Source organism: Sturnira hondurensis, unplaced genomic scaffold (assembly GCF_014824575.4).
Source record: "Sturnira hondurensis isolate 20B ecotype Veracruz unplaced genomic scaffold, ASM1482457v3 Scaffold0000167, whole genome shotgun sequence".
In the NCBI taxonomy this organism is placed as follows: domain Eukaryota; kingdom Metazoa; phylum Chordata; class Mammalia; order Chiroptera; family Phyllostomidae; genus Sturnira; species Sturnira hondurensis.
The window spans coordinates 5,930,588-5,956,415 of NW_028072798.1; the positions used below are offsets into that span (position 1 = coordinate 5,930,588).

The following is a 25,828-nucleotide window of genomic DNA, read 5'->3' on the forward strand; positions in this document are numbered from 1 at the left end:
ATACATGCATTTGGGACTCCAGGACAAGAGAGAGAGAGAGAAAAAGACAGAAAGCTTATTCAAAGAAATAATGATGGACAACGTCCCAAATATGAGAACTATAAGTTGTTTTATGGAAGCCTCGTTGCAATCACCAGGAAAATACCTATAGAAGTTACACAAAAGAAAAAGGAATGAAAGCATATGAATACAAAAAAAAATGGAACACAAGTGGAAATAGCAAGAGAGGAGAAGATGGACAAAAGAACTACAAGACTCACAGAAAACAATTAACAAAAAAGCAATAATAAGTACTTTCCTGCCCTGGCTGGTGTAGCTCAGTGGATTGAGCACAGGCCTGAGAACCACACGATTACGGTTTGATTCCCAGTCAGGGCACATGCCTGGGTTGCAGGCTGGTTCCCTGCAGGCCAACTCCCAGCAGGGGATGCACGAAAGGCAACCATACATTGATGTTTCTCCCCGTCTCTCCTTCCCCCTCTAAAGATAAAAAAATAAAATTTTTAAAAAAGTACTTTCCTACCAATAATTATTTCAAATGTAAATAAGTTAAAACTCCTTAGTCAAAATACACAGAGTAGCTGAATGGATTTTTAAAAATCCAGCAAAATCCAGCTGTATGCTGCCTGCAGGAGACTCACTTTAGATTTAAGATCATATGTAGGCTGAAAGCAAAAGGATGGAAAAGATATTTTATACAAATGGTAGCCAAAAGAGCAAGGGTGACTGTATTTATAGCAGACAAAAGAGACTTATAGTCAAAAACTGTCGCAAGAAACAAAGACATATAATGGTAAAAAGATCAACTCATAAGGCAGATACAACAATTATAAATATATATGCATGTAATAGCATCTGAATATATGGAACACTAAATATACGGAGCAAACTTGGACAGAACTGAAAGGAGAAATGCAGTAACAGTAGGAGACTTCAGTACCTCGCTTTCAATGGATAGAACATTCAGACAGGAAATCCATAAAGAAATAGTAGATTTCAACAACAGTATAAACCAATGGACCTAACAAATAGACTGAACAGAAGTAGAATATATATATATATATATATATATATATATATATATATTCATTCTTCTCAAAAGCACAAGGAACATTCTCCAGGATTAATCATGTGTTGGGTCACAAAACAAAGGGTGGGGCAGGGGTTGTGGTGGGGGGGAAATGGAGGCAACTGTACTTGAACAATAATTAAACATTATTTAAAAAGAAGAAAATAAATTTAAGAAGACTGAAAGCATATCAGGTACATTTTTTGATCAAAATGGATTGAAACTAAATGGTTAACATAAGGAATACATGAAAATTCACAAATATGTGGAAGTTAAAAATTGTTAATGAACCAAATGGTGAAAGAAGTCAAAAGGGAAATTAGAAAAACTTTGAGACAAAATGAAAACATAATATACCAAAACTTACAGAATATAGTAAAAGCAGCACTAAGGGGACAGTTTATAGTTATAAACACAATATATAAAAGAAGAAAGATTTCAAACAATTTAACTTTAGACATCAAGGAACTAGAAAAAGAGCAAACTTAGCACAATATTAGCAGAAGGAAACAACATTCAGAGCAGAAATAAAATACGGAAAAACAGAAAAAACAAAACTTTTAAGAGTTGAGTTTTTTTTTAAAGAGCAACAAAATTGAAAAACTTAGCTAGACCAAAAAAATGACTCAAATAAAACCAGAAATGAAAGAGGAGACATTATAACTGATATCACAGAAATAGTATCATTGGGAACTACAATGAACGATTATATGCTAACAAATTGGATAATCTAGATGAAACATAATTTCATAGAGAAGAGAACCTACCCAGACTGATTCATGAAGAAATAGAAAATCTGCACGGACTTATAATTAGTAAGGAGATTGAATTAGTAATTAAAAACCTCCCAAGAAAGAAAATGCCGGGACCAGATGGCTTTTCTGGTGACTTCTTCTAAACATTTAAAGAAGAATTAACACCATTTCTTCTCAGTCTCTTCCAAAAACTCAAAAGAGAAAGGAATACTAACAAATTCATTTTTTGAGGCCAGCATCACCCTGGTACCAAAGCCAGACAAAGACACTATAAGAACAAAAAAATTACCAATGTCTGTGTTGAATGTACATGCAAAAGTCCTCAACAAAATACTAGCAGACTCAACTGAACTGCACATTAAAAGAATGATACCTAGTAATCAAGTGGGTTTTATCCTTGGGATACAAGGACACTCAGCATATGAAAATGAATATGCTGCATTAACAGGATGTAGCACTAGAACCACAAATTCATTTCAATAGATTCAGAAAAAGCATTTAACAGAATTCAAAACCCCTTCATGATAAAAAAAAAAAAAACTCAACAAACTAGGAATAAAAAGAGAAGACTTCAACATGATAATCCTCAATGGTGAAACACTGAAATCTCTCCCGCTATTGTCAGGAACAAGATGAGGATGCTCGCTGTCTCGACGTGTAGTCAAGATCGTACTGGAAGTCTTAGCTAGAGCAGTTAGGCAAGAAAAATAAAAGACATTGAAATAGGAAAGGAAGAAGTAGTACTATCTTTGTTTGCAAAAGACATTCTTATATGTAGAAATTTCTCAAGACTACACACACACACACAATCCCTGTTAGAATAGATGAATTTAGTCAAGTTGCAGGATACAAAATTAGTATACAAAAATTTGTTGCATTTGTATTTATTAGCAATGAGCTATCTGAAAAGAAAATTAAGAAAATACTATCTATAATAACATAAAAAATAATAAAATACTTAAGAATAAACTTAACCAAGGAGCTGAAAGATTGTACACTGAAAATCAGAAAATGTCGATGAAAGAAGTTATAGAAGACACAAATAAATGAGAAGACATCTTGTGTGTTAATGGAGTGAAAGACTTAAATTATTGAAATGTTCATATTACCTCAAGTGATCCACAGATTCAAGGCAATACACATAAAGTCCAAATGGAATTTTTTACATAAATTTAAAAAATCCTAAAATTTAAATGAAACCACAAAGGACTAAGAATAGCCAACGCAATCTTGAGAAAGAAGAACAGAGCTGGAGGAATCACACTGGTTTCAAAATATACAAAGCTGCACTGAATAAAACAGTACGATATTGGTGTAGACACAGACATAGGGACCAGTAGAATAGTATCGAGAACCGTGATGTTAGCCCATGCATACACGGGCAAAAGATCTGCATCAGGGCGCCAGGGGTGCACAATGGGAAAGGCCAGTCTACCAAATCGTGCTAGGAAAAGTGTATATGATCGTGGGGAAAAATGAAATTTGAACCTTGTTTTTTTGTGTGTTTTTCAGATTTTATTTATTTTTGAGAGAGGGGAAGGGAGGGAGAAAGAGGAGAGAAACATCAGTGTGTGGTTGCCTCTCATGTGCCCCCTACTGGGAACCTGGTCTATAACCCAGGTATGTGCCCTGACTGGGAATCGAACCACCAACCCTTTGGTTTGCCGGCCAGCACTCAATCCACTGAGCCACACCAGCCAGGGCCAACCAAGCCTTGTCTTGTGTTGGGAACCACCCTGCCTGGTTTTAGGAGCTGTAACCCTGCCCCACCCCCATGGCTAAGGTGAGTGAGTGACCTTCAGACCATAAGCCACTAAGGAGGCAAAGCTTATCTCCCTGGCAGTAGTGCTGCTTCTGCTCCTTTTACTTCATCCACAACTGGTCCCCAATACTTGATCAGTTAGCCAGTGGTGGGTAAGATTCCCCAAGGGGAGAACGACCTAAGACAGGCATGATCACATGGAGGCCCCAGGGAAGGACTTGGGGGGCTGTGGAGAAAGGGAGTGATGGACCCTCACCCCTTGGCTTTGATGAAGCCTGACTCCCCTGAGTCTGAGAGAACTCTCCCAAAATTTCTTGGCTATCTTGTCTCCTCTGCCTGACTTAAGCCTGAAACAATGATAGGGGGTGGTGCAGCCCTGTGCTGGAAAGGGTGGGCTCCCTGGGTGATCAGGCCTGAGAAAGGATATGTAAAATTCTGTGAAGCCTGCTTTGCTAATAATGCTCTTAGTTGAATGATAAAGGCCCAGGCAAAAAATGAGTTTGTTTTCCCAAAGTTTGGTAGCCTTTTAGCTAATAGACCCTGACTTAGAAGAAGCCCTAATAGTTCTTTGTATACTATCTACTGTTTACTGCCTGACAATGATCAGTAAATTGTACCTGAACTCCTACACACACACACACAAAAAAACAATAAAAGGCTGTCTAGGCAAGGGTCAGGGCGCTCTCCCCTTGAGAAGGTGGCCAGGCTGTTCTGAGGCGCTCCCCCCTTGAGAGAGTAGCCATGCTGTCCCTTTTCCTCCACAGGACTCGGTAGTCTGTGTGACCTTGTCTCATATCTTATCCATGACGCCACAGGCACAGCGGGCCAGTATGTGTGTCAGTTTTATGCCATATAAAAAAAGACATTGACACTGTAAAACTCATAGGAAAAAAACACTGGGGTAGATTTGATGACATTGGTCTTGGCAATGATTTCTTGGATATGACACCAAAAGCTAGGTAGTAACAGCAAAATGAGATAAGCAGGACTGCATTAAATTAAAAATTTTTTGTACAGCATAGAAAACAATTAACAGTGAAAAGATAACTTTTGGAATGGGAGAAATATTAGCAAACCATATATCTGATAAGAGTTTAATATCCAAAATATGTAGGGTGCTCCTTCAGTTCAACATCAAAAAACAAAACAAGCTCTGACCAGTGTGGCTCAGTTGGTTAGGCATCGTCCTACAAGGCAAGAAGTTGCTGATTAGATTCCCAGTCAGGGCACATGCCTGGGTTAGGGGTTCTGGTCCCTGGACACAGCGCAGACGGAGGGCAGCCAATCAGTGTTTCTCTCTCAAACTGATGTTTTTCTCCTTCTCTTTCTCCCTTCCTTCTCCTCTCTAAACTAAATAAATAGGGATTATAATCACAATTTAAAAAACAAAACACCAAACAACCAGAATTAAATTGGGCAAAGGATTAGAATAGACATTTCTCCCAAGAAGACGTACTGGTAACCACCAAATATGTGAAGGATGCTCATCACTAATCCTTGGGCAAGCACATATCAGCATCAGAAACAGACACCACCTCAGACCTGTCGGCATGGCTGTTACCAAAACAAACAAACAAACAAACAAGAAAAGCATTGGTGAGGAAGCGGAGAAATTAGAACCCTTATACCCTGTCGGTAGGAATGTAAAATGTTGTAGCCATTATGAAAAGCAGAATGGAGATGCCACAAAAACTTAAAGGTAGAGCCACCGTATGACCCAGAAATCCCACTTGTGGGTACTTATCCAACAGAATTGAAAGTAGGGCCTTAAAGAGATGCTTACACGTTATATTCATTGCAATGTCATTCACAATAGCCAGGGTGTGGGAACAACCTAAATGTTCATCAACAAAAAAATACTATGTGTTTTTCAATATATGAAAATACTAATTTCTTCTTGTGCCTACTAATGAACTTCTTTAACAAAAAGGCTAACAGGAAATAATTTCCTGGTCTAAGGAGAGTAAAAGGCTTCTGACCGGCCAGGAGCTGTCAGGGTACAGAGCGATGGGAGCAGAGCCAACAGCACTTGTGACTGGTGCCAAAAATAAAGCAAGCCCAACACTAGTTAGAGGTAAGGGCAGATTTTAACCAGGAATAACGACTCCAAAAGCAGGGGAGTGGAGCATGAACTAAACTAGGCTTCCATCTGTGCAGAGGTGATGGAGCATTTTTTAAAAGATTTTATTTATTTGTTTGTAGAGAGGGGAAGGAAGGGAGAAAGAGAGAGAAATATCAATGTGTGGTTGCCTCTCACATGGCCCCCACTGGGGACCCGGCGTGCACCCCAGGCACGTGCTCTACCTGGGAATCAAACCAGCAACCCTTTGGTTTGCAGTCCGCACCTAATCCACTGAGCTACACCAGCCAGAGTTGGTTGAGCATTTTAAAGGGAGAATTAGGGAGTAGGACATGGGGAGGCAGGAAGGGATGCAAGCAGAGTAGAAATTCACAAAAAGCAGGAGGCAGGTATCCCAATGTGATTAGGCTATCTGGGTTTGCTAACAGGTATTTATCAAAGTTAGGGACCTACCCTCCCACAGAGACTGGAAAACGGGCACCTGTTATCAGGTGTTATCTGGAACAAACAGTATATTCTTTTGGCAACCTTGAGCTTTTCCAGGCAAAAACTTAACAGCGCTGGAGTTGTCACCCTAGCAACACAGCCTTGAGTTGACAGAACCATGCAAGTGTTTGTTCAAGTCTGTGTGTGTGTGTGTGCGTGTGTGATCATTTGTGATGAGAATCTATTGTAGTAGTTTTCTAGGCCAAGTTCAGGCCTGGTCAAGAAGGGGGCTCAGCAGAGGGCTGCCTAGAATTTGGTCTGTCACTGGTCGTAGCACACATGTCACTTCCCTGCAGTGTGACACAAGAATGTATTTCAGTGCCAAAGGTAGGGCTGTCGAAGCAGAAATGTCAGAGCAGTAAGTCGGGTTTGGAGTTCAGCCATCTGGCCAGACCTGGCGTGCCCACAGGGCTCTGCATCAGCACCATCATCATGCTGTGGTATTAGTAAAGGCACGTGAAGAAAATATGACACTAAATTCACTAGAAACTGACTTTAAGATAAGCTTAGACCCCTAGTATATTGCATTGTTTCATCGTGGAAGAACACTTAACATGAGGTCCGTACTCTTAACAAGCTGTCACATGCACAGCACCGGGCTGGGAACTGCAGGTGCCACGTGGGGCAGCAGGTCTCCGGAGCACAGTCATCTCACGTAACTGAAACTAGACCCGTTAAACAGCAACTCCCTGGTTCCCTTCCTCCCTTCCAGGGCAACAGCTCTTCTGCTCCCTTTCTATGGGTTTGAGTGATCGTTTCTGATTCCTCATGGAAGTGGGATCATGCAATATCTGGTCTCAGTGACTTGATTATTTCATTTAGCATAATGCCCTTGAGGTTTATCCACGCATTATTCATGCTCAAACATGCTGAATTATGTGTACGCATATACATCACATACAAGTAAGGGTATCTCATTAGAAGTGATTGGGCATAAAAAGAACTTGTAGTGGAGATTTTTAAAAATTTGATTTCAGGTTGTATTAGTGTTCTTCAGTTATTTGTGACATACTTGTTCCAAAACAGAGTAACTCCCTCCATCATTGCTTCACAAGTAGACTGTTTGTGCTGGGTTTTTTCCTTCTCTCAAATTTTATAGCATATTCTCTTCCCAGGAGAGCTTTGCTTGGAACTAATTAGTGGTGGGGAGCTGAAGAGGGGGGCTGGCTTTTTGTTCCATTTTACCTTACTGTAATGTTGAGCACTGGCCCCTTAACCGGGAATGATGTGTCTGTTCTGTTGTCTGGCATGTGTTCCTCTAAAATGAAAAAATGTGGGTGGGATTCAAAAGACACTTCAGTGCAGAGGTGTATCCCCCACCTTCATAAATACTTACAGCTATGTGTCATCTACCAAGAGGCCTGGGGAGATCGCAGTGAGCAGAGCAGACATTGTCCAGTCCTCAAAAGCTTACCATCTAGTGTGGGAGTCAGAGACCAAGTAGTCACACGGCACAGATAGAATGGGGATGGTTGCACTGGGAAGACGTGGGCACTGCAAGAACCGACACGGAGGGCTCAGGGGACTCCTTTCCTGTGTCTGTGTGAAGAGTGCCTGTTTGCTAATGAGCTGTCAGTATTAAAACAAACAGCCGTAAGTGATAAATGATAAATGACCCCTTGAGCCAGCACCAAGGTACAGAGCTGCTCTTAAGAACATCCTTGAACAAATGAGTGAGTCACCCATGCCATGTGTGACTACAGTGGGGTTCCAGCATATCTTTTTAATTTGAAATACATAAATTATGCATTTCAGTTGAAGTTCCAGGAAGTCATATTCTGTATTTATCATCATTTAGAACTGCTTTCCAGCATTCAGTGTCTGCCTTTCCAGGGTTCCGGCAGAGTTTCAGTTGGTTTTGTCTGTGTTTTCTTTAAGTGGCATACACTAATAAATCCATCCCTTCCCCTGGGGAAAGTTTTAGCCTTTTTTTTTTTAGCTTTCAGTCATTAAAATGTAGATCATATTTAAAGGAATATTTGATAGGAAGTGATTTATTTTAACAGTTCTGTAAATTCTGTGAGCTTATTACTACTTAAATGAAATATATCTTCCCTTGCAATTAATTTTTTAAAATTTCTTAGCTTATTCATCAAGAGAAACTGTTCCTTAGCTCACATACTCATGTTTCAGAGTTCAGAACACACGTCAGAGACATTCCAAGATCATTTCGTTCTCTGAAGGGCACCAGCCTTCTTTATCTCCTCAGTATCTTTCCTGGAATCGTAATTTTTGTAGAAACCTGTGTATGCCTTCATTCTTTGTTCAGCCACACCGAACTTGTAGGAAGCTGCAACCCCCAGGGATGCGAGGATGGTTCTAACAAGATGAAATTGCAGATGCTTGAGCAGAAGGCCATGCATCTGAGGTTTTGTCAAAGCACTGGAAGACTTGGTAATTGTATTCTCAACACCAACATCCTTCCACATGGAGAGATGGCCAACACTCCCTCAGTGAATCTATCTTAATCATCAGCATTTATGTCCTATTGATAAAATTTGCCTTTTGATTGTTACAGACTTAATGCATTAAAAAAAAAAACACTTATTGAGTGTCTCTTGTATACCCAAAGCAAGATGCCAGAGGTAACAACTGTGAACAGTCTTTGCCCACAAGCTTAGTGTTATAATTTTATTTTTTAAAATTTTTTGAAGATTTTATGTATTTATTTTTAGAGAGAGGGGAAGAAAAGAGACAGAGAGGGAAAGAAACAACAATGTTTGGTTGCCTCTCATGTACCCTTACTGGGGACCCAGCCTACAACCCAAGCATGTGCCCTGACTGGGAATCAAACCAGTGACCTTTTGGTTTGCAGGCTAGCACTCAATCCACTGAGCCACGCCAGCCAGGGCCTTAGTGTTATACTTTAGAAGCAAAAAGAGGCAAGGGTGTGAAAAGCCTTAAATCCTCATCTTTCCAATCAGATAGCCCTTACTTGACCACTTAACTTTCTCAACTTGACTCCTCTCAGGCTGTTTCTGCATCTGTAAAATGGAAATAGTTTGCTTGGTTGTCACAGTGAGTTGCTCAGGGTAGAGAGATCTCATTAGACACAAATGGTAGAAAGGTTTGAATGGCAGTGGACGCAGACCGCAAGGCCTGCCACACGAAGCAGGAGGTAATAGCGTGCTGCCTATGGAGGTCCTGCTTCCCAGCCTTAGGATTCCCCTCGGAGACCTCCGCTGGCTAGTACCACTGCTCAGGGAGCTTCCAGCCACAGGGAGATGCTTTAGAGCTGCTCTGACAGAAGGGGTTACCCCCACCTGCTTTCCTCTGCCCACTCTGCCCTGGGCCTGTCCCATCCCTCAGCACGGCCGTGAGGGCCATTCCTTAGGGCCAGCCTCAGCACAGGTGTGGGAGCTTCGTTCCAGCATCACTGGTACTTGACTCAGGATTGTTTTGACAGGTAGTAAGGTAAAGCTGTCAGTATAGCGCTTAGCACAAAATCAGCACTTGATGAAGATATTAATACTGTTAATACATTATAACATTAACTATTAATTAATACATTAATACCCTTCTTATTCACAATGAAGTAAAATGTTAGAAAGACCGTTTCGGGATCATCTTCTTTTCCCAGTGTGGTTAGATAACGTGCTTACATAACCAAATGTACTTTCTCTTGGGTTAAACATACACCTAAGTTTTGTCTTCTCAATTTGAGAAATTCTCACCAACCAACTTCTGCTCCTGCTTTATTTTCCAGGAAAATATGTAAGTATTACCCTCTTACACTCCTCCTCCAACCCAAGAAAACAAAACAACTCGCAAAAGGTGTAATTGGGCTTTTGCTGGTGTTGTTTGATATTGTCCATACAACATAATGAATATGTTTATTGTACTGCTAGTCACATTTTGGTATTAGAACTAAAATTCTTGTGGTAACAACCAGCTAAATTTTCTCTACTTAAAGCTCTGTTTATCCCCTCAGTTACTTACCTGGTCTGTGTTTTTAGTTCTAAATATAGTTTGCCTCTCTAAACAAGTCGAGGCGATGAGGTTGCGCCCTGGTCATCAGCAGCCCTGGTCCTCGCTTGCAGGTGCTTTTTGGCACGGCCGACGGGCAGGTGATCGTCATGGACTGCCACGGCAGGATGCTGGCCCATGTCCTCCTGCACGAGTCTGATGGCATCCTGAGCATGTCTTGGAACTACCCTGCCTTCCTGGTGGAGGACAGCAGCGAGAGCGACACGGATTCCGATGACTACTCCCCTCCCCAAGGTAGCCCGCTGCTCCACGGGGGTCAGGCCCATTTGGAGGAAGGGGGGAAAGGTGTGCCACAGGCCCACACCCCAACTTAGTGGGAAGCACGCTCTCGTGAGCGAAATGCAAGGCCAGCCCGCCTAATCTCTGTTCCCGATTTGACTGTCTTCTCGGCCATCCTCTTTCTTGCCTTCACTGGTCAGGATGATGAAGTGCCATTGGCTTAGGTGTTGCTAGCTAGAAAATGAGACTTTATGGCCTTTTCTGTGTCCCTCAGATGTGGTGAGAATAAAGAGAGCTGGAAATGAAACATGCTGTGCTATCATGATGACTTAGAATGTGAGGTTCCACATCCCCGATGCTGTTAAAGCCCATAGCTTTAGTACGTGAGAAAAGGATTGTTCCTTCTGCCCATAATGAAGGCCAGCACATTGGACAGATATCTATGCCCCTGTCTTTATTTTGGGTAGAAGCTCTGCCCTCTCTTAGTTCAGAAGAACCTACCTCCACATCCCCTCACCTCCACCCCCAATAAGCCTCACAGCGACATTAAACCAGATTAGTTGGCATCTGAGTTTTTACACATTTAGACCAGTAATGGAAGATTGTTTCAGACTTGGTGGAGATGGTTTTGGACTGTAGCCTCCTTCACCCCATGCAGTGTTTTACCTGTAAATGTGTGGCCGACTCAGTGAAAGGCTCACTGTTTGTGTGGCCATCACCAACCAGTGTCGGCACGCAGAACTGGCCTGCCCAGGGCCTGGCTCTTTCTCGGTGTCCCATTCCCTGCACCACCTCTTTTATTTTTTATTAACAAAATGAAGTCATGTCATGAAACACTGGGAGGGACCACTGCCCAGTGAGGAGTGACTGCACTGCGGCAGGACTTGCCCTCAGCCTGGACAGCTGTGCTCGTGCTGCGTGCTTAGTGCCCTTTGTGGTCTAAGGCGCACGCTGGACGATGCTTGCTCTTTCCCGGACTGTGAGGCAGGTTCGTCCCAGGAAGAGCCGGTTTGGGGAAGTCTTTAAAAGTCACCCCTCATCAGCACCTGCCCCACTGGGACCAGGGTTATACAACATTTTCATCCTTCTCCCCACCGTTCTCCTACAAGGTGGGACAAACGTTGGTCTACAGTCTGAATCTAACAGTATGTGTATGAAACCAAGTTTGTTCTTGTATTGTTTATTAATTAATGTGTAATTTTCCATACGAACAACTGTAAATATACTTTAGCCCCACCCTGTATGTTACAGGACATTCACATGTTACATTTACCTACCATTAGAAACATATAACACATTAGTACCCAAGTTAATACACTTTTCATGCATTTCACCACCGCGCATCCCAGGGTTCTTTGGTGAGCACCCTCTGTGGGCTGTGAAGTTGGAAGTGGTGTACAGTGGGGCTCTGTTTGGTAGCGTCCCAGTCTAGTGTCTGATCCACACTGTCAGGCAGTTTTCAAGACCCTCTGAAGATTGCAGCTTTGTGACCCTGGATTTTGGTTGTGTGCCCATTGTCTCTTTTTCACTCAGTACTTTTGTCCCCACAGATGGTCCAGCAGCATATCCAATCCCGGTGCAGAACATCAAACCTCTGCTCACTGTCAGCTTCACCTCGGGGGACATCAGCTTAATGAACAACTATGATGACTTGTCTCCTACTGTCATCCGCTCAGGACTGAAAGGTACAGAGGCTGCACATGACCCCAGTACTTATTGATCCTTGTACCCTGCAGTGACCTCTTTCTGACTTAAGGCAGTCTGTTGGTAAAGGCCCTTTCCTTTCACCCCTTTACTTACCTGACGAGTCGCTCCTTAGTCTTGCCTAGAGGAGGGGTTGCTGACCGTCAGTCCCCATCTTCCCTCTCTTCTCCCACTGCGACGAGAGTGGTCCCCTCCGTGGTGCACAGTGTGTTGGCCTTGAGCCAGCACTGTGTCTGCAAAGTGTTGGGCAGCAAGACCTGCTGTTCTCAAGGCAGCAGACGGTGCATGAGACACATTTCCGCAGAAGCCCTTGTAATTTGAAGGCTTACTAAGGGGCCGATTTTTGTGCAGTCAAGTTACCTTGGCAGACTTACAGAGGTTCACAGTTATGCCATTGAAGCATTGATGTGAAGGTCAACAGGCAAATGCTGATACCCCCTGACAGCCGTTGTGAAAGGCTGTTACCTCAAGAGAAAAGCAGTGTCCATAGGCAGTTAGAGTGGTCTGAATTTTGCGGTGTGGGAATACTTACTACTGGTTGTGTGGCCATGGTGGGTTTTTCTGAAAAAGAATTCTCTTCTCAGGGTTGAATGGTATAATGTAAATAGAAACCCCTGGGCCTACTTTAGTCCTTGATGTTCTAGGGCCGACTAATCTGAATGGGAGGTGGGGGCAAACCAGACATTCAGTTTAACTTGCTCCTGTCATTCAGAACCGGCCATCAGACCAAGTCCTGACTGTGTGCTGCTGCGTCCTGGCTGAGTTGTTCGGGAGTCACAGGGAAATAGAAAATTAAGTCCAGAAAATTAAGTACCTAACTGTTGATTGGCTGGAATACATCATATTTGCCTGTACATCTCCCTGCCCCTAACTACTTAGTAATTGTGTTTTTAAACTAGAGAATATTTGTAGAAGCAAGTTACACTCCATCTGTGGGCATCCCATTTGGCCGCTTCAAAACTATAAACGCACAAATTGTTTAGCCTATAGACTCTTTAGGAACATGCACCAAGTAAGAAGTCTTTCTTTATACTACAAATGAGCTGTTCGGAGCTGAGTATTTGTGTGTGTGTGAGGATGAGCGCAAATTCTTAGGCTTTTTCTGAATTTCTCTGTATTTTATGGAACTCAAATACAGGGATGGTCATTATAAACTAAATTTTCCCATATATTTAATAATTTAAGCTCTATTTTTTTGTCAAAATTCAATTTTCAAAACTTTTAACCAAGTTTATTCATTTAATCAGAACCAGAGTCTAGTCTGAAATCCTGGACTTTGTTCTCTAATAAATATCTAATCAGGGCTAAAAAGAACACAGTTACCACTTAATTTCCTTTTTATTCTTTATAGGGTGAATTCTTCTGATTTTTTTTACTAGCCTGCCTACATATGAAAACTTTATTTTTTATTCCTTGAATGTATTATTTTTTTTCTGTTTATCAGACTAGATTGTATTGGAGCAGCATTTTCAACACATTCCCATCAAATTTGCAGCAAAGGATCAGGAACTCATTTGATTGGGGAAGATGACCCAGAGAAGCCCTCACAAACATGAAATTTTTTTACTCCAGTTTTATTCTAATGCCTGTCCTATATCTACTTAGTCTCTCTTTGTTACTGTCTCAAAAATTATCATCAGAGAATTCCCAGTGAAGAAAGGTACTTACGATATTCTTCAGTTTCTCACCGACACCGTAACTATGTCATGTGCAAAGGAACTTAGGATGCCCCATGGCTCATGGTCCCCACGACCAGCCCTTTTCCTTGCCACCTATCAAACTGCGCCTTCATGGTGGGTGGGTGGGTGGGTGGGTGGGTGTGTGTACACGAGCAGCCTGGGGTCTGGTCACCTGCTGCCGTGTACAACCATAGCACAAGGATTGGTGGAGAAGGAAAAAGGTTTTTATTAATAGGGTGCCCAATTGGGGGGTGGGGCATGGCTGGGAGCATCTTTGCTCCAAGCCAATGTCTTCCTCAAGACCCAGAAATTCCCTTTTTCCCAGAAAGACAGAAATCCAGACCCATGCCCAGAAGTTCCCTGTCATGATTATCTGTCATTTTTGGAGGCCCAGGTCCCTGCGCAAACTGGTGTTCATCTCTCCAGCTCTCAGATTCTCCTGCTCTGGGGTGCGCACCTGTGGGTTCCAGCATCACCATTGCCTCACCTAGCTTCTGTCTCTCTCCTGGGACCAGGTGCCCTACCCGGTCACGCAGCTGGTCATGCCAGGGGCTCAGTCCACTGGGCCTCAGCGTGCAAAGCTGCTCGCACCTCTAGTGCCTAGGACTTTCCCAGTTCGTGCATCTGTGTGCCCGTGGTGTCCATGAACGTTCCATGCCCCACCCTAACCAGGGACAAGGAAGAGAGTGAGCTCCTACACACCCACCCGTTTAAATCTTCCCCCCCAAATCCTGCACACTGTCGGGAGTGTCCAAATCTCAACCAGTTAGGGCCAGTGTCTGCTATGTTTGTCAGCCCCACAGAGTCTTTGCCCCGCTTTCGGCTGCCATTTTTCCGAAGGGAGCAGGAGTTTTCACAGCCGCACATAGAAGCGCAAGCATCTTGGCCCGATGGGGCGTCTGGCCCCACTGCCCGTGGAGGCTCTGTGCAGCCTGTGTCACGGGGCCGTTCAGCTGCCAGGGCAGGGCACACAGGTCTGCATGGCCAGGTTGGCTTTGTTTACAGTTGCCCCAGTGTATCAGAACAGACCCATGGGGGACATAACATACTATTACCGAATGAACCCCCCTTCTTCTCCCAGAGTCCTCCTGTACAAAGTTCACCTTGCCTGCTGCCAGGGAATCACGGGAAAAGGAAAGGAATTACTTATTCAAAGGTTATAAAGACTGAGAGTAATGACTTAATGTGTTCATTAAGATCCCAGCACATACACAGTCCTTCCTTACCCCCTTGGCCCAGTCTGGGGTACCGTATCTCAGGAAAAGGAAGCAGCAGTCCCCGGTTCTTCCCAGTAATCCATGATCAGCTGGCAGGCCTCCCAAGGTTCCCAGCACCATCAGCTGTGTCGCTGCCGCGATCTCCAGCTCTTAATCCAAACCTTTATGGCACCTCTTGGCCCACCAGCAAGAGTGCTTTCACCCTTTCCCTTGCTGCAGCGTCTCTCCTGCATTCTTCGAACTGCTAAGAGAGCTCTGCATTGCTGCTACATCCCACGTTTCAGCTTCCTGAGCTGTGTAGCAAAGGGAGCCCCAGAGCCATGTGGTCCCAACCAACTACCAGCTCTCACACAGGCGTTGTAACACGGGGGGGAGTTGCTTCCCAGTTACATCCTGGGTGGAAGTCACTCCCATATCCCTGGCTCAAAGCATGGCCACAGCTATTTAATGTATCTGTGAAACTGGTTAAAAGTTATAGCTATGTTTGTTAAATGACCATGCCAGAGGTTAGCTGCAAAACAGCTCTCAGTGGCCCTGCTCCGTGTGTTCAGACTTGTGGGGTGAGGACATCATATATATATTTAGTATTTATATATATATATATATTATTTCCTGGATACCCTGAGTTCTGGGTTCCATTACAAATCCCTTTTTAAGGCCCCCATGGCTGTATCCTGTTACACCAAGGCACGGAAGCCTCTCAAACCCCAGGTCCTTTCAGTCCCAGGCTGCATTTGGCACTTCCTGTAACTCCCTCCCTTCTTGCTGGGGCCCGGGGTGGGGGGATTGGCTTTCTGGGCCCAGACCCCCCAAATATCTGGCCAGACCCCTCTGTTCCATGTGAATGGGGGGTGTGGGGTGATTTTGCTTTGCAGATAGATGTTTTCTGAGCAAGCTGTGCCTGAACGAAACATCTGAGAATCCTAAATTTGGGGACTTTTTATCATACAATGAACCATAGATTGGTTTACCTTATTTGGGTGGTTTTGTTGTTCTTGTTGTTTTTGTTTGTTTTTACTTTTACTCTTTCTTGGGGATGTAGGAGAGGGAAAACTTTTCTTCCTACCCCTCTGAAGTTCCGCAACTGGGACCCTGTAAAGTCGACCTGCAAACAGGCGGACAAGAGAAAAGCAAACAGTGTTTGACTTGGGCATTGCGCTCAACTCAGGGAAGCAATCGGAAATGAGTAACTCTCACAGGGTGGTTAGAACATGGGATTACACAGCATGTTAACAAAAGAATAATACATTTTAGAGAAGTGACAAAAAAGGAAAAGGACTAAATTTCTAGGGCAGCAAATGGAGGGAACTAATGCAAGATAAGGGCTAATTCATACAGTTTGTTTTGTAGCTTCTTCTGGTGCCTTCTCCAGGTTGATAAGGGCCTAAATCAGTCTCCAGGTATTGATTTATGTTTTTTCCTGGTGGCAGGTCACACATTTATAAACTTAAATCTTGTTTTTTGGCAAATCAGGAGAGGCAGAGAGCTTGTCTTGTATCTACTTATTCTCAAAACAATCCTTATGCCAATGAGGCATGTTTCAGGCGGCACATTCTGGTACCCTTCAAAGAAAAATAATTTCTTCAGGAGTCCCAAAATTTTCTGACGGAAATAGTGTGTCTCTGGTAGTAAAGCAAGCTTTTAAAAGCACATCTCTTCACCCATTTTCCCTTATAAAGGAATTCAGACTCGAGACTTTGTTTCTTTGTTTTGCAGAATTTCCTTTTCATCATTTCATTGAGCACTGAGAAAGTCATGAGGAGTTTTTTGAGGTTCAGAGGTTTTGGTCAGTGGAGCTGCCTGCTTCCACAGTTTTGGCTCCTAAGATTTCTCTGGTTGTCCTCGTTGACAGACTTTTTTCAGTCCTTACTGTGCTTACAAACAGCACTCTCACTAAAGAAAACACTGTACCTGTGTTTTACCATCACACGTGTCACTGCTTCGTTCCTCTCTCCTTTTCTGTCTGTGTGCAGACGTGCATGTGCACATACACACACACAAGTACACACACATCTAATGACTTAACAAAAGGAGGAATCTTTAACCCGGACGTTTAAGGGGAAAGACCTGAGTGAACCCCCAGCTCCCAGCCGGCAGCTCCAGTACATGTGGTGTCCGGAAGAAACGCGGTTCTCGCCCCACGGCAGCCTGGCTGCCTCCCTTCCATCCGCAGCGGTGCTGCACGGGGCTCTCGTCGCCACGGAAGGATTGAAGTGTCTCATCACTGGCTGCATATATAATTTTGACCCTCGTAAGATTGTCTGGCCAAGGTACAATAGAGTAGTGTGGTTTTGCTGATTTTTATTGTGTAGAATGTTTAAGAGACAGGAATCCACACACGCCTCATAATCATCAAGAAAACTCGGTGTTTGGGGAGCAGGGGCCTCCTTTGCGCATCAGGTTGCCACAACCCTAGAGGTTGTGCTGGGAATCGTGCAAAGAGGCTCCTGGATAAAGCATTAGTTCTTTCCTTCTAAGTCATATTTAAAATTTTTTTTGGAGATTCAAAAAATGAAATTGTTACCAGACATTGGGCAAAGATATCAGGGATTATTTTCTAAAATAAGTCAGACATAGCTTATCAAAATTTCTGGTACAACCAAGATTCTGTCCTGACCACACCTGGACTTCGTGTCCTTGTCTCTTCCTTATTATAGTGACATCTAGAAATTGAATAAATATATATTTTTTCATTCTCCTCCAGTTAACACTCCAGGGCTAGGAATTCAGCCCCCGAGAGTGCTCCTGTACCCCTGGTCGGAATTTAACACCACAAGGTTTTCCTCTCTTAGTCCCACTCATGAATTCTGCACATCGGGGCATTACAAGGGAACCGACTTCCCTGGTGACTGGCATCCCTGTCGTGTATGTCAGGACTGGTTTGTGCTGTCAGGGTGCAAACCCTGCTGCGTCCGTTGGTGGTGTTACTGGTGCAAGTGTTAGAACAAGAATGGCCTGGTTATTGTGGAACTTATTCCTATGAAAGACTGGCTTGCCTTCGTAGACTGCATCTGTCTCAGGATGACTCTATAACTCTGTCAAATGCACTCTGAAAGGGTCAGGAGGCTTCGCCTAGAAGTAAATGACAGATTTATTCAAGAGTCCTAGGGTTTGTAAATTAGAAACACAGCTAGGCAATATCTGGACTGTTCCAACAGAGAAAGGAAAGCTAAGGGTTCTTGTAGTAAAAAGTATGTTCTTAAAAAGAGCCGGTTCTGCATTCTTAACCCCTGCACTGGCCCAACATGTTAATCTTCAGATGCGCGGTGGTCTGGACAGTGGAACAGTTTCCTCTCAAGGTCATTCAGATGGTCGTGTGTTCAGGCGATGATGCACAGCGACCCGATAGGCATCTAGGCATCGATGCAGGACTTGACAGTCCAGAAAGTCAAGTTCCCAGGCTCATTAAAGCAGCAATAGAATGATTCGATAGAATCGTTTCCTTATGCCTCAGTCTAGTTTGTTGAATAATTTAGCAGCTTGACCACAGTAACTCGGTTGAATTTATTTACTCTCTTCCTTGACTGTGTTAAAGAAGTTCCTGAGCATCTGCTTGTAAAGGCTTGGGCTCATTCTTAACTCGAACGGCCCCACCTACTAAACAACCATCTTCAAGTGCTCAGGGCTCGTCCTCTGAATGTGATTGCGTGTCTGGGTCAACCTGTGGCCCCTGGGCCACAGGCTGCTTTTCTGTTAGGAAAAGACAAAATGCAAAGACTCTTATTAAAGTGAATTTTTAAAAAAAGAGTGATTCAGGTATTCAGTCACCCACTAACAAGAGTGGGGCAGCTGAGGAGCCTGGAGGATTCATGCTTCTGTCTTTATTTCCGCAGCATTGCAGTGACATTTCTGCCCTACACAACGGTAGATTCCGTCCTTTTCGTTAGGCTCCTCCTTTGGACTGCCTTGTGCTTCCAGAGGTTCCATCCTGAGCGGGTCATTTCGGTCTCGTCCTCAGGACGAGGCCCTCCGCCGGAGTGGCCTGGGCCTTCAGGCGTCTGGGCCACACTTGAGCATGTACACAAGCCCTCTGGCATCCCGTCGCCTTTTTAAAGTCTGTTTCAGGTTATATATCTTATTCTTTGATTTTTCACTTCCTGATGTGTACTCAACCGTATTCTCCTTTTATAAGAAAAAGCAGGATAAACTCCTTTTACTGATGTTCTCACTTTCTGAAGTTGCAGAGTTCCTTTCACTTGGTGCCTGTTCTAGGTGCTTCCACCCAGCCCCTGCTACCTCTGTCTCGAGTTTCTGTCTGTGGCCAACTCGACAAGCAAGCTCTGGCTTCCCTGGGTCGGGGGAGTTGTCCTGTCCTAGGGTCACTGTCCGGTCTCCAAGGGGAGTTAAGTGCCTCAGTGACCTCTGAATGGTTGGTGTTCGTGTCAGCGCCGGTGGGACACGTGAACAGGGGAGATGCCACGATTACATGTTACCTGTGAGAGTCCAGGAGCTGGTGAATTCTAGACCCAGCCATCATGGACGTCCCTGCCCAGGCTCTGCAGAATGGCCCCCTGCATTCCAGACCTCAGGGAACTCAGTTGTCTGCCACCTGTGGTCTTAGGGTGTTGAGGAAGAGAAACTATACGGTAAATCTAGAGTACTAACAGCTTGTTTTACCAGCAGGAATAAATAACTGGCTCCCATTGGGATTAGGCAAAACATTTAAGAGCCATTTGTTGTAGGCACTGAGAGGTAGAAGAGGGCATCACATCCCCAGTGTGGACATTTCTCTGACCCACTGCCACCAACAGAAGTCTTTGTCGCGTTCTAAGCCCCGCGCGGCATCATCAACCTTTGAGTAAAAGAGTCAGGGCCTTCATAGCAGGTATATCCTTTTCTTCCACATTATCTGCCCGGTGGTGCACAGAAATCAAATGAGTACAAAATTAGGCTTCGCTCTGGATTTACTTTCTACTTCTGGCATTTTTAATGTCTTTGAGTCATCTCTGGGAGTAGGGGGCACAGCCATGGGCAGAGCACTTAGGACGTACAGTCACAAGTTTTATTACCTTCCCTGCTCTCCCAGACTCTGCAGGTCCTATTATGGAAATACTGGCTTAGAGATAGATAGTTAACATGCCAGCTTTGGCATATATGATCTTCGCCTGATTTAGCTATGTTTCGGGGGAACTGCAGTTCCTATCTAAGTAATAAACATCCGTTCTTAACAGGGTCTCTGTGGTCTTCAGAGAAATGGGTAGCCCGTGTCTTCAAGAGAGAAAAGGGGAGAACCACCATTACATCTGTTCAGCACCTCTGTTTTTAAACTACTTAAGTCAATGTTCAGAGAGGGTCCAGTCTTCAGGCCAACCATTTCTTCTTTGTGATTTCAGAGGTGGTGGCCCAGTGGTGCACGCAGGGAGACCTCCTGGCAGTCGCTGGTATGGAATGGCAAACCCAGCTCGGTGATCTTCCCAACGGCCCTCTCCTGAAGAACGCCATGGTCAAGTTCTACAACGTTCGTGGGGAGCACATCTTCACACTGGACACTCTTGTACAAGTAAGGATGTGTGTGGGGCATGCACTGTGATGCCCTGTGTTGGTGTGCCTCCGTCTCCCTTAAATACCCGTGAGGTGGTTATACTCACTGTAATTGTCTCTGCCAGATTTAATCCTTTGTGGACTTTAACTAAATTATGGGGTATGGACCAGGAAAAATAGGAAGAAAGACATTTTTGCCTTTTAACCAAAATACGTTCTTTTCTTTCATTGTTGAGTCAAATGAGTGGACAGTAAGCAGAGTGACCTGGTGTTTATCATCAGTCTGAAGTAGAAATCAGAAACATGCAGAAGTAAAAGCTGAATCTTCATTTATTCACTCTGATTTTATGCTTGTTATGTCAGTAATGTACTTCTCTATTTCAACTAAGTTACTGTTAACTGCATTTAAAAGATGAAAGGTCTTTAAGAAAGTGTGCACAGGTGGGCCCCTTTCCATTTGTTCTTAGGTTCTGGAAATCTTCAGACCAGCTCATTTCTCGTCTGGGTTGGTCGCAGTGCATTCTCAGTGGGGTGCTCTGGGGGCGCAAGCTGCAAGTGGGTTGACAGTTGGTGGGGACGGTAATAAACGAGGGACCTATGTCCCAACCTTACCCAGCTCATCGAGAGGCAGGTATACCAGATAGGGATAGTTTGTGATTAGATGCAGGCATTGATTATTTAAATATACTTTTATTTAAAATTACAGTAAAGAAGCCCTGGCTGGTGTAGCTCAGTGGATTGAGCGCGGGCCTGCGAACCAGAGGATCACGGTTCAATTCCCAGTCAGGGCACATGCCTGGGTTGCAGGCCGGTTCCCTGCAGGCCAACTCCCAGCAGGGGACGCACGAAAGGCAACCATACATTGATGTTTCTCTCCCTCTCTCCTTCCCCTCTAAAGATAAATAAATAAATAAAATCTTTAAAAAAATAAAAATAAAAAAAATAAAGTATACATCACATAAAATTTACTATCTTAACCATTTTTAAGTGTACAGTTTAGTTGTGTTAAAGGGTATTCCACGGTGGTGTAACCAGTCTTGAGCTTTTTTACCTTGTGAATGAAACCTGATACCATTCTATTTCTATGAATTTGACTGTTCTACATACCTCGTATAACTGGAACCACACAGTGTCTGTCTTTCTGCGACTGCCTTATTTCACTGAGCATAGTCCTCCAGGCCCACCCACATCACAGTGTATGTCACAATCTCCCTACTTTTTAGGGCTGAAATAATGTGCCATTTTATTTATATATATGTATGTGAAGAGTTTCTTCCACCTTTTGGCTGTTAGAGATAATACTGCTGTTAATAGGGGTATACAAATATGTCTTTAAAACACTACTGCAGGTTCTTTTGGATTAATATCCAATAGACTTTCTAGATCATATGGTAGCTCTATTTCTAATTTTTTGAGAAATCACTGCGCTGTTGTTCGTGGCAGACGCACCGTTTTTATATTCCCAGTAACATGCCCAAGTTGTGCTCTAGATCCTCACCAGCACTTGTTGTTTTCTGTGTTTTTGTAATATTTTTTCTTTTATTGGTTCTAGAGATGGGGGGAAAGAGGGAGAGAAAGAAACATTGATGTGAGAGAGAAGGTTCCCTCTCCTAAGCACCCCAACTGGGGATGAAACCCACAACCCAGGCATGTGCCCTGACCAGGAATTGAGCCATCAATCTCTGGCTTTGCAGGACAACACCCAACCAACTGGGCCATGGCCAGGGCTCTGTGTTTTCCTTATAGTAGCCATCCTTATGGGTGTGAGGTTTTGATTTGTAGTTCCCTGATAATTATGTTGAGCACCTTTTCATAGGCTTTTCATCTGCTTACTGGCCATTTTCACTGCTTTGGAGAGATGTCTCTTTGAGACCCTTGCCATTTTTTTGTTGGATTATTTGGTTTTATGTTGAGCTACAGGATTTAAATGTATCTTTTGACAATGCAGTATCCTCTGTGGACAAATAAGCATAACTTGTTCGCTCAAGTAGCTGGCAAACGTATTTTAAGGGTGCTGTGCAACTGGCACTGAGCTCTTAAGCCCTAAGTGCTAATGAACAGGAATATGGTGCCGGAGCCGGTAAAGACAATAAGCTGAAATTAAGTCCCAGCCCAAGCTTGAGAGGGTGACTTTAAAGTGAGTCGGTGCTGTTCGTGTCTTCTCTGCAGTCCCTAGGGGCAGAAGTGATGCAGGTTGTGTGAAGTTGGGGATTGGAAAGAGTAGTACAGCAGAAAGGCAAAAGCTAGGAGGTTGAGGGAGATCCTAGGGATGTGTGGTATCTGGGTGGGTGGGTAGCCAGGCGGATGCTTTATGATCTGAGACTGGGAAGTGTGAAGTCATGAGAAGGCGTGTTCAAGAAGAAGTGATGAAAACAGCGTGGGAATTTGTGGTTGGATAAGAAATTCGAGTCCCTATTTCTAATTTAGAAGTGAGGTAGTTGGAAGCGATGAAGCAAACAAACCAGGGAGGAGCGAAAGTGGAGCTGAGTTGGGGCTGTTAGTGTGGGGCCAAGGTATATGGCAAAACAAACGTAGGTCCCGGAGTCCCTGCAGATTTGAGACTGAGGGACAGTTAACCTGGTTTACTGTTTGACCCTTCTGCTAGTGCATTGCTGGAACATAGCAGGTGTTCAGTGAGCGATCGTCCAGTGGGCTGATGGGCGGACAGTTGTCAGCATGTGATTTTTATGGTTCTTCCTACTGGTCGCTTGAACCGATAGACCAGGTGCCCTTTTCATCAGGTCTCATTCCAGCTTTCTACCTATTGCCTAGACGGAAGACAAGTAGGAGGGGGTGGGAATTTTCAGCTCTTTCTGAGGGAAAAAGGCTTTTGCGTTCATCAGGATACTTGTAAACTGCTGTGCTGAAGCACACAAGTGCCCGCAGCGTTGTCTGCTCTTCTGACTCAGGGCGCCCTTCCTGGCCACCTTCTGCTCCCTCCACAGGGAGAGTCCCATCCTGCTGTCTCAGCTGGGGAGAAGCCACCCTCCTTCCCACCAGACTAGCCACACTCCGTTGTAAACCTGCCCAGCGCCTTCGGCTCTTCTCCTCCTTGAACCTTTGGGCTACCAAATGCCTCTGGCATGTATTACACTTTTCTGTCCACTTGCTTTATTTTCTTAAAGTGAAAGACTATGTTTTCTTCATTTTTTTGATCTTAAGTGTGCCTGGAACGTAATAAGGCCTCAGTGGCCTTAACCCTTGCAAAAGATCTCATCAGCTGGGACTCAAAGGTGTCGTGGGTCTTGCATTTGTACTGCCTGGGTTCAGGGGTAAGAGAGGGGCTTGACTTACTTTCCCGTGGGGCAGAGTATCCACGCAGTGTCTCAGCATTGTACATAAGTGACTGGTTCTTTTTAATTTGAAGGTCCGTTTCAACCATTGAGAAAATTGCCTTAATAATATGAAGTTAAATAATGATGCCGCTAAAAATCAAGTAAAATGTTAATTATGTATAGTACCAGCTTACTCTTGTGTGGAATGATTCTAAAATCGCGTTACCTGTGCTGTGCTATTCAAGGAGTCCGAAGGCAAAGATGTTTTTATAGCAGGAAAGAAGTTAGGCAATTTATTGAGATGTTCATAAAAAAGAAATACAGTTGGGAATGGATAATTAACTTCCAAGTTAATTAGGTTGTAGGTTACTGCGTCCAGAGCCGCTCATGGCCAAGCACGAACTCATGGCAGCCTCAGCGCTAAAATGGATTCTCCTGATTTACTCGTGATAGCGATGCCTGCAGCTGAAACTCTTCCTTTTCTGCCTACCTGTTGTAATTTAAAATTCTGTAATTATCTCATTAGATGTTTTCTGTGGCCATCGGTATATAATAGCGTATCTGATCATCTGACACAGATTTTCAGAGTTGGCACTACGGACTGAAACGTGGGAGTGTGGGTCTGGGTTGTTGTTTGGTCGGTCTGTTTTGTTTTAGTTTTGTGAACTTTTTCCTGCCTTAAAGGCAAGTGACAGGGGTCCCCTTTTTATTCTATAAGGTTGAATTATTGATGTAAGGTATTTGGGTAGAAAATGAAGAGAGAAGGATCCCGGCCAGGTAGCTCAGTTGGTCGGGGCATTACCCTGGTCCCCTTGGTGACACGTGCAGAAGGTAACCAGCGAGCGCCGGGGCAGGTGAGAGCCGCAAGTCGGTGCTTCTCTGTGTCCACCCTCTGTCTCTGTCTCCCTCCCTCCCTCCCTCCCCTTTGTCTCTCTCTCTTCTCTCTACTCCTTTCTCCCCTACTTCCCCCCTCTCTCTGTCTAAAAACCAATAAATAAAAATAAATAAGAGAGAAGAAATAAGAAGGTAGGTGTGGGAATTGAAAAATCAAATAAGAGATTGCACTTATTGTCATAGACTTCTGCTCTTAAAGGAGATTCCTTAGAAAAAGTATATTTGCCTCCTTTTGAGAATTAAATCTGCCTGTTCTCACAAAGCTGCCCTGGGTGTGCTTTTCCTGTTTTTGTACATAGATGAGAAAGTTCTTCCCTCGGTCATCTGCTTACATGATACAGAGTGGTGTGTTCTTTTAAAATTCAGATTTTGGGTCAGTGAATCCCAAGCTAGTTTTTTATTACTGTAACTTAGTTGGTGGCCAAACCAACACAATTTGTTGATGACTAGTCACCAGCTTAGTTAGTTTGAAAGTGCACTGTTCTGGAAAGTGTTCCTTTTTCGCACGTGTTCATACAAGCATTCAACATCCCCTTCTCCTGGGGGCTCTGAGACCATTGCTGTGCGTTGGTTCCAAGACAGACACCCCCAGCTCCCTCAGAGGGGGTTGCAGAAGGGAGGGCTAGACTGCCGTGACCTTCACAGGGATGGAACCCCTCCGTGGGCTGGGCAGTGGGGCCTCAGTCCGGGTCCCGTCATCCCCCCACCCTCCACTTCGCCACAGAGACTGTGCGCTTGGGTGGCCTCATTTTCTCTCTCTCTCTCTGACCCTTTTGTTGGTTATTGACTTTAATTTTGTTTGATCAACTTAACTTTAATATTGGAAGGACACCCTGCTTTGTATTTCCTTAAATTTATAGAAGACTTCATTCAACTCACTACTGTATACAAAAATAGTCAAATAGTGAGGAAGCTTTCATTCCAATTAAAAATTAGATAAATAAGCTCCCTCATCTCAGTTGGGCCTGTACTGAAACGACTTCCCTGGTCTTCCTCTGGCCTCTTATTCTAACCTAGTTTTTTTTTTTTCACATCATTTTCACCCCCTGCCTTTACAGAGTAGTCTGAACAGATATTAAGATATTTCTCTCCTCTTCTCCCTCTGAATGTCAGCGCCCCGAGTTGGGAATTTCTCTCTCTCACACCCAGAGTCTGTCTGGCCCGTTGTGCACATTGAGCAGAGCTGTGCTGGAAGACAGACCGGCAGCTGAATAGCTGAA

The 25,828-nt window shown here is 44.0% G+C and overlaps 1 protein-coding gene across 3 annotated transcripts in view; it reads left to right on the forward strand.

Moving 5' to 3' along the window:
• TULP4 (TUB like protein 4) overlaps positions 1-25,828 on the forward strand; it is a 202,909-nt gene that overhangs the window by 143,743 nt on the left and 33,338 nt on the right. For all 3 annotated transcript variants that reach the window (XM_037056156.1, XM_037056216.1, XM_037056097.1), the window contains exons 5-7: positions 10,193-10,373; positions 11,909-12,043; positions 20,292-20,458. In XM_037056156.1, the coding sequence (XP_036912051.1) occupies positions 10,193-10,373; positions 11,909-12,043; positions 20,292-20,458 (483 nt within the window). The remainder of the gene's footprint in view (positions 1-10,192; positions 10,374-11,908; positions 12,044-20,291; positions 20,459-25,828) is intronic.